Source organism: Vipera ursinii (genome assembly GCF_947247035.1).
Source record: "Vipera ursinii genome assembly, chromosome: 2".
Taxonomy (NCBI): Eukaryota; Metazoa; Chordata; class Lepidosauria; order Squamata; family Viperidae; genus Vipera; species Vipera ursinii.
Genome location: NC_139513.1, coordinates 235,034,833 through 235,050,218, shown reverse-complemented (window position 1 = coordinate 235,050,218; position 15,386 = coordinate 235,034,833). Strand labels below are relative to the sequence as shown.

The 15,386-nt window shown below is 36.3% G+C and overlaps 1 protein-coding gene across 1 annotated transcript in view; it reads left to right on the top strand.

The window, feature by feature from the left end:
- The window catches only part of CNTNAP4 (contactin associated protein family member 4), a gene marked incomplete at both ends in the record, with an annotated part of 283,127 nt that overhangs the window by 190,661 nt on the left and 77,080 nt on the right, over nt 1–15,386 (top strand). The window contains 5 exons of the mRNA XM_083353791.1: nt 8,293–8,440; nt 10,204–10,407; nt 10,535–10,719; nt 12,547–12,690; nt 14,818–15,079. Coding sequence (XP_083209917.1) covers nt 8,293–8,440; nt 10,204–10,407; nt 10,535–10,719; nt 12,547–12,690; nt 14,818–15,079 — 943 coding nt within the window. The remainder of the gene's footprint in view (nt 1–8,292; nt 8,441–10,203; nt 10,408–10,534; nt 10,720–12,546; nt 12,691–14,817; nt 15,080–15,386) is intronic.

Here is a 15,386-nt window from a genome sequence, read left to right as displayed (position 1 = left end):
AATCTAAATGTGTGGAAGGTTAGACTCACTTTTCTGAGTTCACACAATGAAAATCTAGCAGGATTTCCTTGCCTAAGAAAGATAATCCATATTTGTAAATTGTATAAAATAATGTGATGGAATAAATATAACATGCCCACAAAGGGATCATCATGAGAGACCTAACTGCTCATATCTAGTCAAGGCAAATGAACAAGGGAAAAATTTTACATACTAAGTGAAATGAAAATGGTGAATAACTAGGAATTTTTGCCAATTTACAAGTATGTGATGAACCCCTACTTTGAAAAGGTAATAACAAAGCTCTGCTCTTGGAAAACCAAGACTGAGATCAATCACATATTGTATATTAAGGAGCAATTTATTACAAATATCAAAGTACTGCACTGATTCAACATTGGCAGTGACCGCAGAATAATCCAAACTAACTTAATGAGCCCCCTCTCATTAACAAGTCTCAAATAATATGACAAGAATAAATGCATTCTGCTTGAAAGACATATCTTAAAACAAGGTGGGACTTGTAACAGAAAGACATCATTCACTCAACAATATGAACAGCTCATAAATAAAAACTAAAAAAAGTCACAACAGTAAAAGTTTGAAAAAATAATTGAACAATGCTGTGACATTAGCAAATAGAACTCTTAATATTTGTAAATACTTAGTAAAGGAGCTCAACGGGATTGCTCAGCAATATAAAATGGTGCCCAAAATATGGTGATAAACTTACTGAACTCTTGAAAACAACAGAGGTATAAAATGCTGGAAGGAAATTAAACGGAAAATGGGCCTTTTTGAAAATGTTTGAGAAGAATGAGAGCACCATTACATCTGACTAATGGAAAGCTGAAGATTCATGTCAGTATTTTCATATTTACCTTTTTGCCTTAAAATAGCCACCCAAAACTTCATCATTCAAATGAGTGTTCATTGATACCCAAAACTGAACCCAGAAGAGAATCTCCATGTAGTTCAACAGCCAAAATCAAAACAGTCCTAAGACCAGATGGTATTGCCATAGAAGTCTACAAAGCAGCCATAGCAAAACAGGATTGCCTTGATGCAATTGGTGCTTTATTTAGATAATATTCCTAAAACCTGAAAAACAGAGTACTAATATTCAAAACAGGTAAACAAAGCTTGCCAAATATTACCCAGTCTGACTTTGTCTCTTCAGCCTATAGGCTTTTCACGTACATTTTAGTGAACAGAATGGAGAAAAGTTTAAAGGAACACTATCTATAAGATCTAGCTGGCTTTGGTAAAGGATACTCAACCATTGAATATTCCACATAGTCAGCCAGCTAGTGGAACAAGCAAAAGTCCATATAACTTTATGCCATGAGTTTGTTGACAAAGAAAAGAATTTCTGAATACAGAAATGAGTTCTAGGGTGACTATCTTAAGAAATCAAAGCATTGATAAGAAATAAGCCTGATTGGTTAAATTAATGAATAAGTGCAACTCAAATTGACAACATTCCTTTTTATTGCCCATTCAATATCCCAGAATGTTGTAAGGTCCACTAAGGTAACATGATGTCTTCAAAGTTCTTTATAGCACCTTTAATTTTTTTTAAGAAGTTCAGCAACTACAATACACTCAACTGAAGTTGAATTTATTCAGAGTCATTAAACTTCTATCAGTGTAGGTTATTAACTGCTATTCTTGCTCTAACTCTAAAAAGATAAGAGGTTGCAGTTATAATTTCTTGAATACTGATATGACTTAAATGGGGTTTCTTGTGTTACTAAACTTCTTTTTAGTGTTGTTGGATTTCCTTAGAAAAATCAGGGATAAATATTTCTCATTTGCTACTTACACACAAGAAACATATCATATTTAAAATTTCAGTCCTTACAGCACAATTGATATATGAAAAAGAGAAGTTGAAACATTTATATACTTCCGACAAAGCTAATACTTCCCAAATCACAAGTAAATAAAACAAGCTTGATGTTCCTTCTCAGCTTTCTCTGGAATTCCAATGAACATAAATTAATTGAATAAGAATGAGATCACAGAAACACTGCTTTATCCTTAGCCATCTTTATTAGATCAGGTTTAGATATTTCCAGTAACTTCCCATAATGTACAAGCTGAAATACTCTCTCCTCAGCTAGTACAATTCTGGAACTACTAAAAGTGCCTTTAATTATTTCTACATATTCTGTAATCCTGACTATAATAGATATCATATTGGTCTCAGTAGCAGGCAATACTCCAGATTATCAGTGGAAAGAAGTGGTAGAATTATTTTAGTGTCATCCAAGGAGACATTGAACTAGCATAATAACAATCAGAAAATTGAAACTGAAAGATTATGGCATAAACCAATCATAAGATTATGGCATAAACCAGCCATAGAGGTTACTGGCACACTGGGTGCAATACCCAAAATTTTGGATAGCACTTAGAAAATCTGTGCATCGACAAAATTCCCATCTATCAATCATAGAAGGCCACAGTGCTTGGATCTAAATAATATGCTATACCAATGTAGCACGATATTCTAGATTCTTGTAAAAACCCGATGTGTATGAAGGCCATTATAAGCTAAACAATGTGTAACTGCGCCTTCACATTTTTGTGCATACAGGTAGTCCTCAACTTATGACCACAACTGAGCCCAAAATTTATATTCATAAGTAAAACATTTGTTAAGTGAGTTTTGCCCCACTTTACAACTTTTCTTGCTGCAGTTGTTAAGTGAATCATTGTAGTTGTTAGCAATTGTAGTAACATGGTTGTTAAGTGAATCTGGCTTCCCCACTGACTTTGTCAGAAGTTTGCAAAAACTGATCACATGACCTCAGGACATTGCAGCCGTCATAAATATGAGTCAGCTGCTAAGTGTCCAAATTTGGATCCTGTGATGATGGGGATGCTGCAATGGTCCTAAGTGTGAAAAAAATGGTCATGTCACTTTTTTGAATGCCATTGTAGCTTTGAATGGTCACTAAATGAACTGCTGTAAGTTGTGGACTACTTGTATAACATTTGCCTATCCAAGGTCCTTAGGAATGGCTCAACAAATGGCCAAAAATGCCAAATCCCATCTATGGTTGGTTGCATAGTCTGGCATAGTAACATGGTTGCATCTGGCAGACTATACAATCAACATAGTAATATACTGTGGCAATCTATTTTTAATCCCAAAGATAGCTGTTAATATAGCAAAACAAATAATGATCAGAATTTACATTGTATCAGATTTTATTAACACTCATGTAACTAGAGTTCTACCTTGACAGGATCCAACAAATGTGAGATTCAATAATTCAAATGTAAATAGTTAAAAATTGTGAAATGGATGGGAACAAAATTTCTTGAGAATGTCTTTTGATGATTGTAGCCACTACATTTTACTCTTTTTACTTTATGTTCAGTAACTTTCCAGACTATCAAGAATTTATTCTTCGTTCAGATTTAAGGCAGCCTTACACAATCACAGTTTCTCCAGATTTGTCTTAAGTCATCTAAACTTGTTAAAAATATTGATGTCATGATTCTAGTAATGAATCATATACCGTGTCTTGTAGTAATGAGTCATATACTGCACCAAAGTGATTTAACTTTTAATGGTCTTGCAATAAATCTATAATTATATTATTTCTAAATGAAATTCTGAATAGATTGTTGGCTTTCTAAATTAATAGCATTAGAGATATGTCTTTGAAAGATAACAAATTATTTTAAAATTAGCAGAGAATACGCATTATGATTTCCCACTTAACATTTAACTCTCTGTATAAAGGTAAAGGTAAAGGTTCCCCCACACATGCATGCTAGTCGTTTCCAACTCTAGGGGCCAGTGCTCATCTCTGTTTCAAAGCCAAAGAGCCAGTGCTTGTCCGAGGACGTGTCTGTGGTCATGTGGCCGGCATGACTAGATGCCAAAGGCGCACAGAATGCTGTTACCTTCCCACCATAGTGGTCTCACCATAGCAGAAACCAATGTCCTTTCCAAAGGATTCAACTTTGCAGTCGCCCCCAAACGCATCGCCACTGAAAACATCATATGTGAAGTTGAAGCCTCCCTAACCAAAATCAACCCAGATGAAGCCAATGAAATCAGACTTGAAGTCCCCAACGTCCTCTGCTCCAGCAATCCATCTAGAAGCAACTTACATAAAGAAGAACAAAAAGCACTCACCAACCTGAGGAAAGACAACAACATAATCATTCTCCCAGCAGACAAAGGTAACGCCACTGTGGTGATGAACACATCTGACTACCAAGCCAAACTAGCCAACCTACTCCAAGACCCCACTTACAAACCTCTAAACACAGACCCCACCGCCTACCTGGGAAAAAAAAAACACCAAATCCAAAATAAAAGCCTCTCCCATCAGTGAAGAGATCCAGCAAAGAATCATCCCCAGAGAGAAATCATCCAGATGCCCCAAGCTCTATGGCCTCCCCAAGATACACAAAGAAGGAACACCACTCAGACCCATAGTCAGCTCCATAGGCTCACCTCTACAGAATCTTGCCAAATTCCTTGCCAAACAACTTCAGCCCTACACAAAATCCATCACCTCACATGTACAAAACTCACTCCACTTCATAGAAACAATAAAGAAACAAAACCTGCAACCCAGCAACCTCCTCGTGAGCTTTGACGTCATATCCCTCTTCACCCAAGTGCCTATTAAAGAAGCCTTGACAGCTATCCAAAACAAATACAATCCCCCTAAGCACATCCTAGATCTGACCAACCACTGCCTAACCAACACATACTTTAGCCACAATGGACATAGATACAAACAGATAGAAGAAGCACCTATGGGATCACCTCTCTCACCCGTCATCGCAAACCTATACATGGAACACTTTGAAACCAACGCCTTAGACAAATCTGAACACAAATGCAAACTCTGGCTTAGATATGTAGATGACACTTTCGTAATTTGGCCACATGGGAAAGAAAAACTGGACAACTTCCTCACACATCTCAACAGCCTACACCCCAAAATACAATTTACTATGGAAATAGAAGCTAACAACCAACTCCCCTTTCTGGATGTCCTAATCTACAAAAAAAAAAACCCAATGGTTCCCTAGGACACACCATCTACCAAAAAACACACACACCAACCGCTACTTAAACGCACAATCCCACCACCACCTGGCACAGATCAACTCCGTAGCCAAGACCCTCATCTCCAGAACCAAACGCCTAGCTGACAAAGACCACCTGAAAACCGAATTACACACTCTCACAAACATATTAATTTCCAATGGATTCCAAAGAAACACAATTACCAACCTAATCCAAAGGGAGACACCCCCCCCCAAGAACCAAGACACAGAACAGGACAACGGCATTGCCCTCCTCCCCTACATTAAAGGCACCACAGATAAAATCAGCAAAATTCTCCAAAAACACAATATCAAGACAGCCTTCATCACTGACCAAAAAATAGCCAACATCTTAAGAAACCCCAAAGACAAGATCCAGCTTGAAAACCAAGGAGTCTATGAAATACCATGCAAAATCTGCCCAGCCACATACAGTACATTGGACAAACTAATAGGAGAATAAATGCACGCATTGCAGAACACAAGAATGCAGTCAGAAAAGAAGAAAAAACGTCCTCCCTTTTCCAGCACCTTAAAGCAACAGGACATGAAATTGACTTTGAAGGAACGAAATTAATCTCCAAAACTGAACACTACAACAAGAGAATAATTATGGAAGCCATCGAAATAGAGAAACACCCCCACAATATGAATAAATGTGATGATACCTCCTGCCTACCAGACATGTGGAAACTAGCCCTAGTCAACAAACAAGTCCCAGCCACGAAAACCGACACTGGACCCACAACAACACAGTATGCCACCACCAATCATCCTCAACAGACTCAAACCCAAACCCACCCCATAGATGAAATGCAACCACCATCCAGAAGCCAAACCACAGTGGCATCTCCAGCTGCTGCACACACCCCCTCGACTCCCACACAAAGCAAACTGACACATGCTATGAACACAAGGCCAGACCGCAAACTCAAAGCCAAACCAAAGCCCGGGATGTTACACCACAGTCTTCTGCTCAGGACATTACATCACAGAACTCAGGAGGTTACAATGCTAAAGCTCGGGATGTCACAACACAGCCAACCACCCAGGATGTTGCAGCACAGAACTCAGGATATCACTACAGAAGAGCTCAGGATGTCATCACACAGTCCATTATCCAGGTCGTTACAACACAAAAGACTAATGGGCACACAGCCAACACCTCAGCCACACAGGATGTTACAAAACAGCCGACTAATCCACAAACAATAACCCCATCAACCAATCAACATGTAACAACACAGCCAACCAACCCGCTTACAGCAACTAAGCCAGCACCCCCCACACCCCCACCAATATTTATAGAGAGACGGCAGCTCCGATCACGCTTTGCTCGCACAAGCACGAAACCGAACACACGAGCCTGAAGATGACGAGTGGGACCTCGTCGAAACGTCACCAAGACATTATCAATCTTACACGGGAAAAGAGACCCGAATACGCCAAGACCTATCTATCTATCTATCTATCTATCTATCTATCTATCTATCTATCTATCTATCTATATGTAATTTTTTTTGATTGCTAACAAAGAATTAAAGGGAGACTGATATGCATTTCAAACTTATTTGTTCTCATCAGTCAGCCATACCCTTCTGAGATTCGAACCTGGGCTGATTGCACATTAGGCAGTTGTTTTAACCTCTAGGCCTAGCAAGGTAATCTAAATAGTTAACAAACATTACACACACACACACACACACACACACACACACACACACATACTAGTTGTTTATATTTAAGCAAGAATGATTCCCATTTATGCAATATATCATACAAAATGACAAAGAAAGTTACTTACAGTTTGGCTTCTAAGGCGGCCAATGTCATTAATGTTTATAATTTGACAAATTAGCAAATGTACAAAAAGGGGAAGTAAACACCCAATAGATTGTTTATTTATTATTTTATTTTTTGTTAAACTGGTTTTGGTTTTCTTACATATTTTTCTTTTTATTATCAAATGGAAACTTCACTACAAAGTAACTAGCTCAAGACTGGAAACTACATTCAATTACTTTGATGTAATCTGCAGCAGTTTCTTTTTTTTCTAACATTACACTTAGTTTCGTATGAAAAAGTCAAACTGTTTGCAATGTTGATATCCCAAATTGTAATTAATACTAATGGAGAGCCAGTTTAGTGTGGCGGCTAAGGCACCAAACTAGAAACTGAGAGACTGTGAATTCTTGTCCCTCCTTAGGCACAGAGCCAGTGAGTGACCTTCAGCCAGCCATTCTCTCTCAGACCTCAGAAGGAGACAATGGCAAACCACTCCCATAAAATCTTGCAAAGAAAACTACAAGGAATCAGTCACCAGGAATCAATACTGAGACACCCAATAATAATACTGATAGAATATTTCTTTCTTTACTTATAATAGTCTTAAATTATACAAAACATGAAAGTATCAATAATTTTAACTAATACTCTGTAAATAGCATTCTATCAAATCAATATAATGTATTAAAATTTACAAATCAAACATTTCATGATATTCCATTCATATAGTTTGGCATTGCAGCCTCATGGTGAATTCATATTCAGAAGTAACATGATGTGCTCATGACTGTAAAAGAAAAATAAATAATATATTAAGAAATAGAAAAATAATATTTTGATATCCATTAAGATTAATATTTTTTTTTAAAAAAAAATACAATGAGCATAGTCAGAATAAAACCATGTCAAAATGTGTTTTAGTTTCGTAAGCTGTGATGTGGCTTCCAGGCTTAAGTGCACTTTCTTTCATTCATAGACTTCTACATTGACACGATGAAGAAATTGCAATTATCATTGTAGCTGATATAGCTAAAAAAGAAACAGTGGAATCTCTAAATCAGTTTTATCCAGAAGCAAATTGTGCTCTCTGGTCCCAGTTTGTTGAACATTGGCTGGTATACTGTTAAGTCCACAGTTCTCTGAATTGACATGGCACGTGGAACAAAACATTAACATTTTTAATTCTCATCAACTCACATGAAAAGAATGTGAAATTATTTGCTGAAGGTTGGGGTTGTAACTATATATACTGACTGTATATGGTTGCATAGTCATGCTTATTAGGAATTACAGGAGCTGAAATCCAACACTGAATTGTATCTTCATGCGAATCAAGTTTAAATCTAAAATTATGTGTGCTCTGTGAAACATATTACTAGGGTTCAGAGCAAAAGCTCATTTTCAATGTGTTATTTACAGGCCTTTTCAGGAAATACCAATGCTGACAGTGTGGTATATTACAAGCTTGAACATTCCATCAAGGCAAGGTTTCTACGATTTGTCCCTTTAGATTGGAACCAGAATGGCAGGGTTGGGATGCGGATTGAAGTCTACGGATGTGCTTATAGTAAGTAATGTCCTTTTCTTTACTGAGAAGAATGACAAAAATCTGCAATATATCTCGAAACTACAATTGAAATACCACTTAATTAGGCGTTGCTTATTTCAGCTATAGTAAAGACATTTGGGGGGAGGGATATTCAATACTGCATGTTAACACCTTATTGTCTTTTTTATCTTGATTTTTTGCAGACTGAGATCAATATCATGTAACATTGGAATTTATCTACGTAATTCTAAATTCCATCTGTAGAAGAGTTCTTTTTTCTTTTTTCCTTGATGGGGATAGCTTTAAGCAAAGTAAAACTGCATAGTGGGGTTGAGGTGAAATAACGTTCTTTTTTAATATTAAAAAGACTGATAGATTGTCAGGAGTAACAAATGCAGTGCTATGTTTTTCACGAGTCATTGGACATTGTGTGTCTGAATATTTCAATTTATTTATCTGTCCACTTTTTGGAGATTGGGAAAAAACAATCAATAAACCCAATGTTCAGAAATACATGTGACCACTTAAAGTGCATAATTAAGGTTCAGTGTTAACAGATAGTAAAAATAAAAACCAGAAATAACATAAGGATTATGTGCAACTATTACATCTGATGGATTTGTTAACTGATGTGTACTTGATAGATTACAACATGTTGAAAATAGACTGAACATTTAGCATGTTATTCACTTGATGCCCTGTTTTTAATGGATTTATCTTTCCCAGTAGAAAGGCAGTGATTAAAAATAAAACAAAAGGGAAAGATGGACTCAAATAGTTCCAGTATGTTTCAATGAGGTTTATTTACAGAGAGGTCATATGGAGTTGCAAGCATGATTATTAATTTTACAGGGCAAGATAGAAAACTGAAAAAAAGCAATTGGTGCAACTCAAAAGAAGTCAAAGATTATAACAGGATCCTTTAAAACCCTGCAGATACCCCTTCAGCAGAGATAATGGATTCTTTAATGGGGCTCACAAAGATGAATTTTCAAAAGCTTATGCCCAAAATAAAGCCTAATATCACAAGTGTTTTGTCAAATGAAATAATATGAAATAGGAGGTTTTCATTGATTTGGAAGAGGAAAGTCAATTAATTGAAAAATGACCTACTAGAAGCCTGATATATCTTCATTTACTTCACAAATGTAGCTTTCAAGAACTATTGCCTCTTTTGTCTTCTTTATTTAGGCTGTGTGAATGTGTTTGTGACTTATTAAATCACCCTTACTTACAGATTATGATAAATACTGTGTTATGCTAGTGTCTAATATCCTATTGAAAGTGCACATCCATGAAAATGGCAAATTCATATGCACGGCCATAAGCAGAAGGGAGGAAATTGCAAAGCATGTTTTGTGGTGTTGCAACACAAGTTTCTCCCTTTACATATTCAGACCATTAGCAAGATTTAAAAAGGGCAATGTTTGCACTGTGATGTTGCAACTCAGGTTTCATTTATCGTGGTACCATCACAGTTATTGTAGCTGCAGATGCCTCTGCTAATATTGAATGAGATAAAAGTGTATTATTAATGGCAGAATGTGTATAACATTGTGGCAATAATGCATATTATATATGCAAATTGTGCCAGTTTCCCCACATAGAAAATGTACAATTGTTTTATTTCTGTTATATTTCAGAATTCATCAAATGCTCTTGTAATATTGTATGTTTTGTAACTTAAAACAATAAAAATCCTCCTTTTATAACCTTAGAAATCTCCATTGTTTCCCCCTGTTATTCAATACACATGACAAGAACATTTGTTTTACTTCCAGGATCTGATGTAGCACATTTTGATGGAAGGAGTTTCCTGCTTTACAGATTTCAACCCAAATCCACAACAGCTCTAAAAGATGTAATTTCTCTGAAGTTTAAAACGAGCCAAAGAGATGGGATTCTGCTACACAGAGAAGGACAGAATGGAGATCACATCACATTGGTTTTAGCTAATGGGAAGCTTTCTTTACTCATCAATATAGGTGCCAAATATACAGTCATATTCTCCCTCTTTTATTAATGTAACAAAAGAAATCTGAAGTCTCATATCTTCGTCATCTCTGTTGTTTAATATAACAGACTTAACAATTTGTTTTTCTCCTCTTGAAGGTGATGCTAAAATGTTTTCTGCTGATGCCCAGATTAATATCACTATGGGTAGCCTTTTGGATGATCAGCATTGGCATTCAGTCCTCATTGAACATTTCAATAATCAAGTGAACTTTACAGTTGATAAACACACTCACCATTTTCATGCAAAGGGAGAATTCAATTATTTGGACCTTGATGATGAGGTGTGAAAATTAACTTTCATTTATTAGAATTATTATTGTTGTGATGTAAATGAGATTATGAGATTCAAGGATACTATGAGATGCATAGTTGAGACTTTAGCCTTCTCTGCTTTCTGTAGAATTAACCAAATATGATTTTGTTATGAAACATAGTTTGGAAATTATTGCTATGCAGCATTCAAAGCATGGACAATGAAAAAGTACAACATTAGCAGGAAATTCAGCTTTATACTGATTTTCATTGAGGATGCTAATTTGTTCCCTGCTGAGTAAAACTGAATGACTTTCCTTTCCTTTTTGGAATTGGTGACAACACAATTTCACCAGCCAGTTCTCTTATCTCTTCACTATTTGCTAGTAAATGTGCAGTGTTAATCATTAAAACAGGCATGGGAAGCATGAGTCAAGCTAAGGAAGGAATGGTCAGGAAATATTTTGCTATCTGTGTTTCAGACAAAACTAAGTTATTTTAGGATGCAGTGAAGTTGCAGTGACCAGAGAAGTAAATTTTGAACTGAGGCCTCTATTTATGAAAATCCCAATTCTAACATCAAGACTCTTATTGCAAGAAATCAGTTCAAACTTCTAGTAAGTAAAGGATGGTCTATATACCCTGCTGCAATAGTCTAAAAGAGAAGAAGACAGTGAAAAAGAAAGTACCACTTACTATTTGCTTCAACCCAACCAACTATGTAGCCACAAACATATTATTCCTGTGTTCTACAGAAAAGGTTGCCCAATCCTTCTCTAGACCAGTGGAAGAAGGCAATTGATCACTTTGTCATTGCACTAAGACATTTATTCTTTATCCTATCATCTTTCATCTCTGTGTAATGGTTTATAGAATCATATGGGAAATAGAACAAAAGTATCTGAGCATGAGGTAGTGATAAATAGGCAGACTTCGTGTGAATTATTCAAAAGGCTGAGCAGCTTTCTATATAGAATAAAGCTACTTGAATGCACAGAAACGTCCATAACTGTAACATCTGTGCAGAAGTTGCAAACTTATAAATCTTCAAATATTGTTGAAATATAACTCCCAACAGCCATATATGTATCATGGCCAGTGGTGAAGAGTGCTAGAGCAACAGTATGACAACATCGGGAAGACACAAGTTCTTCATTATTGGTTCAGAACAAGAATGATAACACAAGAAACAGGATGAATATCCTTAGTAAAAAAAAAACAGAAATAACAATACACATATTTGTGAAACACATATACAGGTAATTTCATTGGACTGAGAATCACAGTGCAATTTCAGGTAGGCATTTACAATGATCACATGAAAACAGGATTTTTGCTCAGAACAAAACATCAACAAAAAAACCTAGGTTATCACTATGTAGATGTACAGTGTATTTATATGCTAAGTGCATCTCTCTCTCTCTCTCTCTCTCTCTCTCTCTCTCTCTCTGTGTGTGTGTGTGTGTGTGTCTGTGTGTGTGTGTGTGTGTTCTGAACTAATATTCACAGGTAGGCATTGTTCAGTTAGAAATGACAAACACTTTTTATTCTCTTAAAATGACTATTGAATAAATCTTCCCCTATTCAAGAATGAGAACATGTTTGTTTAGGGTATTTTTCATTGTCTTATTACCTATGGAACTATTCTTAAGGTTTGCATTTTAACATGCAATTTATGTTAATGCATTTATCAATTGAAAAGAGGTTTCGAATAAATAAAAAAGAAATTGATGCTAAATTGGCTAAAATGGGAAATGCTGTTTTTATTCTGTTGTTAGTGTTTTTGCCATCATAGTTGCAAGCAGATTGTCAGAAAATTATTTAATGCTGTTATTGATTTTTATTCTCTTTCTAAGCTCAGCTTTGGAGGGATTCCAATGCCTGGAAAATCAGGGATATTACTATGGAAAAATTTTCATGGATGTTTTGAAAATATTCATTACAATGGTGTGAACATTATTGATTTGGCCAAGAGATATAAACCTCAGATCAACATTATGGTGAGAAATATTTATATGTGTGTTACTTGTCTCTAGACTCTCTCTCTCTCCCTGTGTGTGTGTGTGTGTGTGTGTGTGTGTGCGCGCGCACACACACACAGATGTAAACACTCATTATTTTTTGCTTATAGCCTCACTTCATGGTAATATTCAAATTGCAATTTACTTTTTACTTTTTTACTTTCATTAAATTTGTATACCGCCCTTCTCCCGAAGGACTCAGGGCGGTGAACAGGGCATATATAAATAACAATACAAAAATTAAAAAGGAATTAAACAAGCGCCCGGTTAAAAAAAATACAATAACAATAAAAGACCCATTAAAAACCCTAACGTTCACCATCAGGCGACACCAGCTAGTTCAAATAAGTGGGTCTTCAGACCGCGCCGGAAGGAGCGAAGGTCCGATGCCATCCGGAACTCAACCGGCAGTTGGTTCCACAGCGCCGGAGCGCCCACAGAGAAGGCCCTCCCCCTGGGGGCCACCAGTCGACATTCCCTGACTGGAGGCACCCTGAGGAGGCCCTCTCTGTGGGAATGCACAGGGCAGAGGGGAGTTGGCGCTGGCAGCAGGTGGTCCTCGAGGTACCCCGGACCCATGCCATGTAAGGACTTGAAGATCATAACCAAAACCTTGAATCTCACCCAGAAGACAACTGGTAACCAATGTAGCTCGCGGAGCTACAAGATTGGTATGTATTAAGTTCTGAAAAATAAAATTAAGTAAACTATTGAAAATAGTTTCCTCTTCCCCCATCCCTTCCTTTTAACTATGCCAATGAAAAATCTTTCTGATTGAAATGATATAATTAGAGAAGAAGGTGGTGGTGGGGGAATGAAAAGGCATGAGTCTTATGCCTTAGTGTCTCCTTCTACCAGCTACCTCTGTTCATCTTGTATTGTTCAGAACGCCCCTTGGTTCTTGGTTATTTTTTTCTGTGGTTATAAAAGCTTGAGTGGGAAAAGAAACAATGCAGTACAGAAACAATGCACTTCAACCACCAATTTTTAAAAATGAAGTTACCTTAGGATGTATACCTTTACTAACTTCAGTTCATTGGCTTAAATTGACAATATCACTTAATACATTTGTAAAAGCTGCAGTTCCTATTGTTAATTGTGTGAATACAGGATTAGATAAAGGCTAAGAGCCTAAGCATAGCCCCAAAACATTGTCTCCTGACGGAATAGGTGATAGTGTCAAAATATTGAAAAATACATGTTTAGTTATATATTTTCATCATCTATGTAAAACTGTGTATTCATGTGCATAGTTAATGAAATACAAAAAAGAATAAAATGACAGAAGTTTAGGATAGAAGGAATGAAAAGAAATGCCACTGGAAAATCTAGTTACGTATATTTAAAGTTAGACTGAAAAATAAAGAATTATTTGAAACTTTTCTGAATTTCTAGGAATGGGACTTAAACAAAATATACCCAGTTCTCATTTTAACATAATTTTATGCAATTAAACCTTCCTGAACATTTCTGCAAACTAGAACAATTAAATGCCAAAATCAGCACTTTTCCTGATACTGTGATGCAATTTGCACCATAAGAGATATACAAAAATGTACCCATTAGATTAAAGTGAGTACAATTATTTGCATATAGATAAAAAGGGTGAAATAATTGCTTGGGGGAAAAGTATGTTTAATGAGAAAAGTACAAACTTAGAGATGTAAATTGGGAAAATGATGCCTAAATGTATAGCTGCATCTATACATGTATCTATATTATCTATCTCGATATCTACATGTACTGTATAGTTCAAAAGTTCAGTTCTCTGTTTTTGTGAAGAATAAGTTATCAACCTTGTACTCTTCACATACCTGATATACTTACGAGGGGTCTCCAGATTATTTTAAACTAAACGTGTATTGACTAGCAACCTTAGTTAGATGCTTCTAGTTCTGTACTTTTATCAGTACAGACTGATAGCTCTTATACGGATGACAGTTTTTTAGTTAAAATATGACTTTTCATCACTATCTTCTTGAAGCAGCTGAACAATATTCAACTGCTATCCATAATTTCTGATCATAGCAACAGGCAAACTAATCTTGGTTAATCCTCTCCATTTCTGCATTGGCCTAATGTTTATCTTGTTTTCTTTGTTTCCAGGGCAATATATCTTTCTCCTGTTCAGAACCTCCAATTATTCCTGTCACCTTTTTGAACCCCAACAGCTATTTAGCATTGCCTGGAACAGCAGGAATAGATGAAATTTCAGTCAGTTTTCATTTCCGCACCTGGAACAATGAGGGACTGTTGCTATCAAATAAACTATATCAGACTTCAGGTGGCCTCCTTATGTATCTCAGTGATGGGAAAGTTAAGCTGAGCTTCTATAAACCCGGAAAGGCACAGAGTGATATCACTGCAGGTGAAGCAAAACGGAGAAAAAGGCAATTTCTAAAATAAATGCTTGGACTAGCATCAGAATTCTGGTGACAATATTTTGTGTGTTTATCTTTTAAGTGATAAAAACATGCTTCATTTATACCAGGTTTCCCCAGTGTATATGGGGAATCAAATACCAGAATTCCCCAGTTGACATGGCAGTAGATGAGAATTCTGGCACTCTGATCTTAAACATCTGGAGCTGGAAAGTTTGAAGAAAACCAAAGTTGCTTAATAGGGGAAATGTTTGTTTCAGGGCTTCCTACAGAGCTCAACTTCATATGTCATTC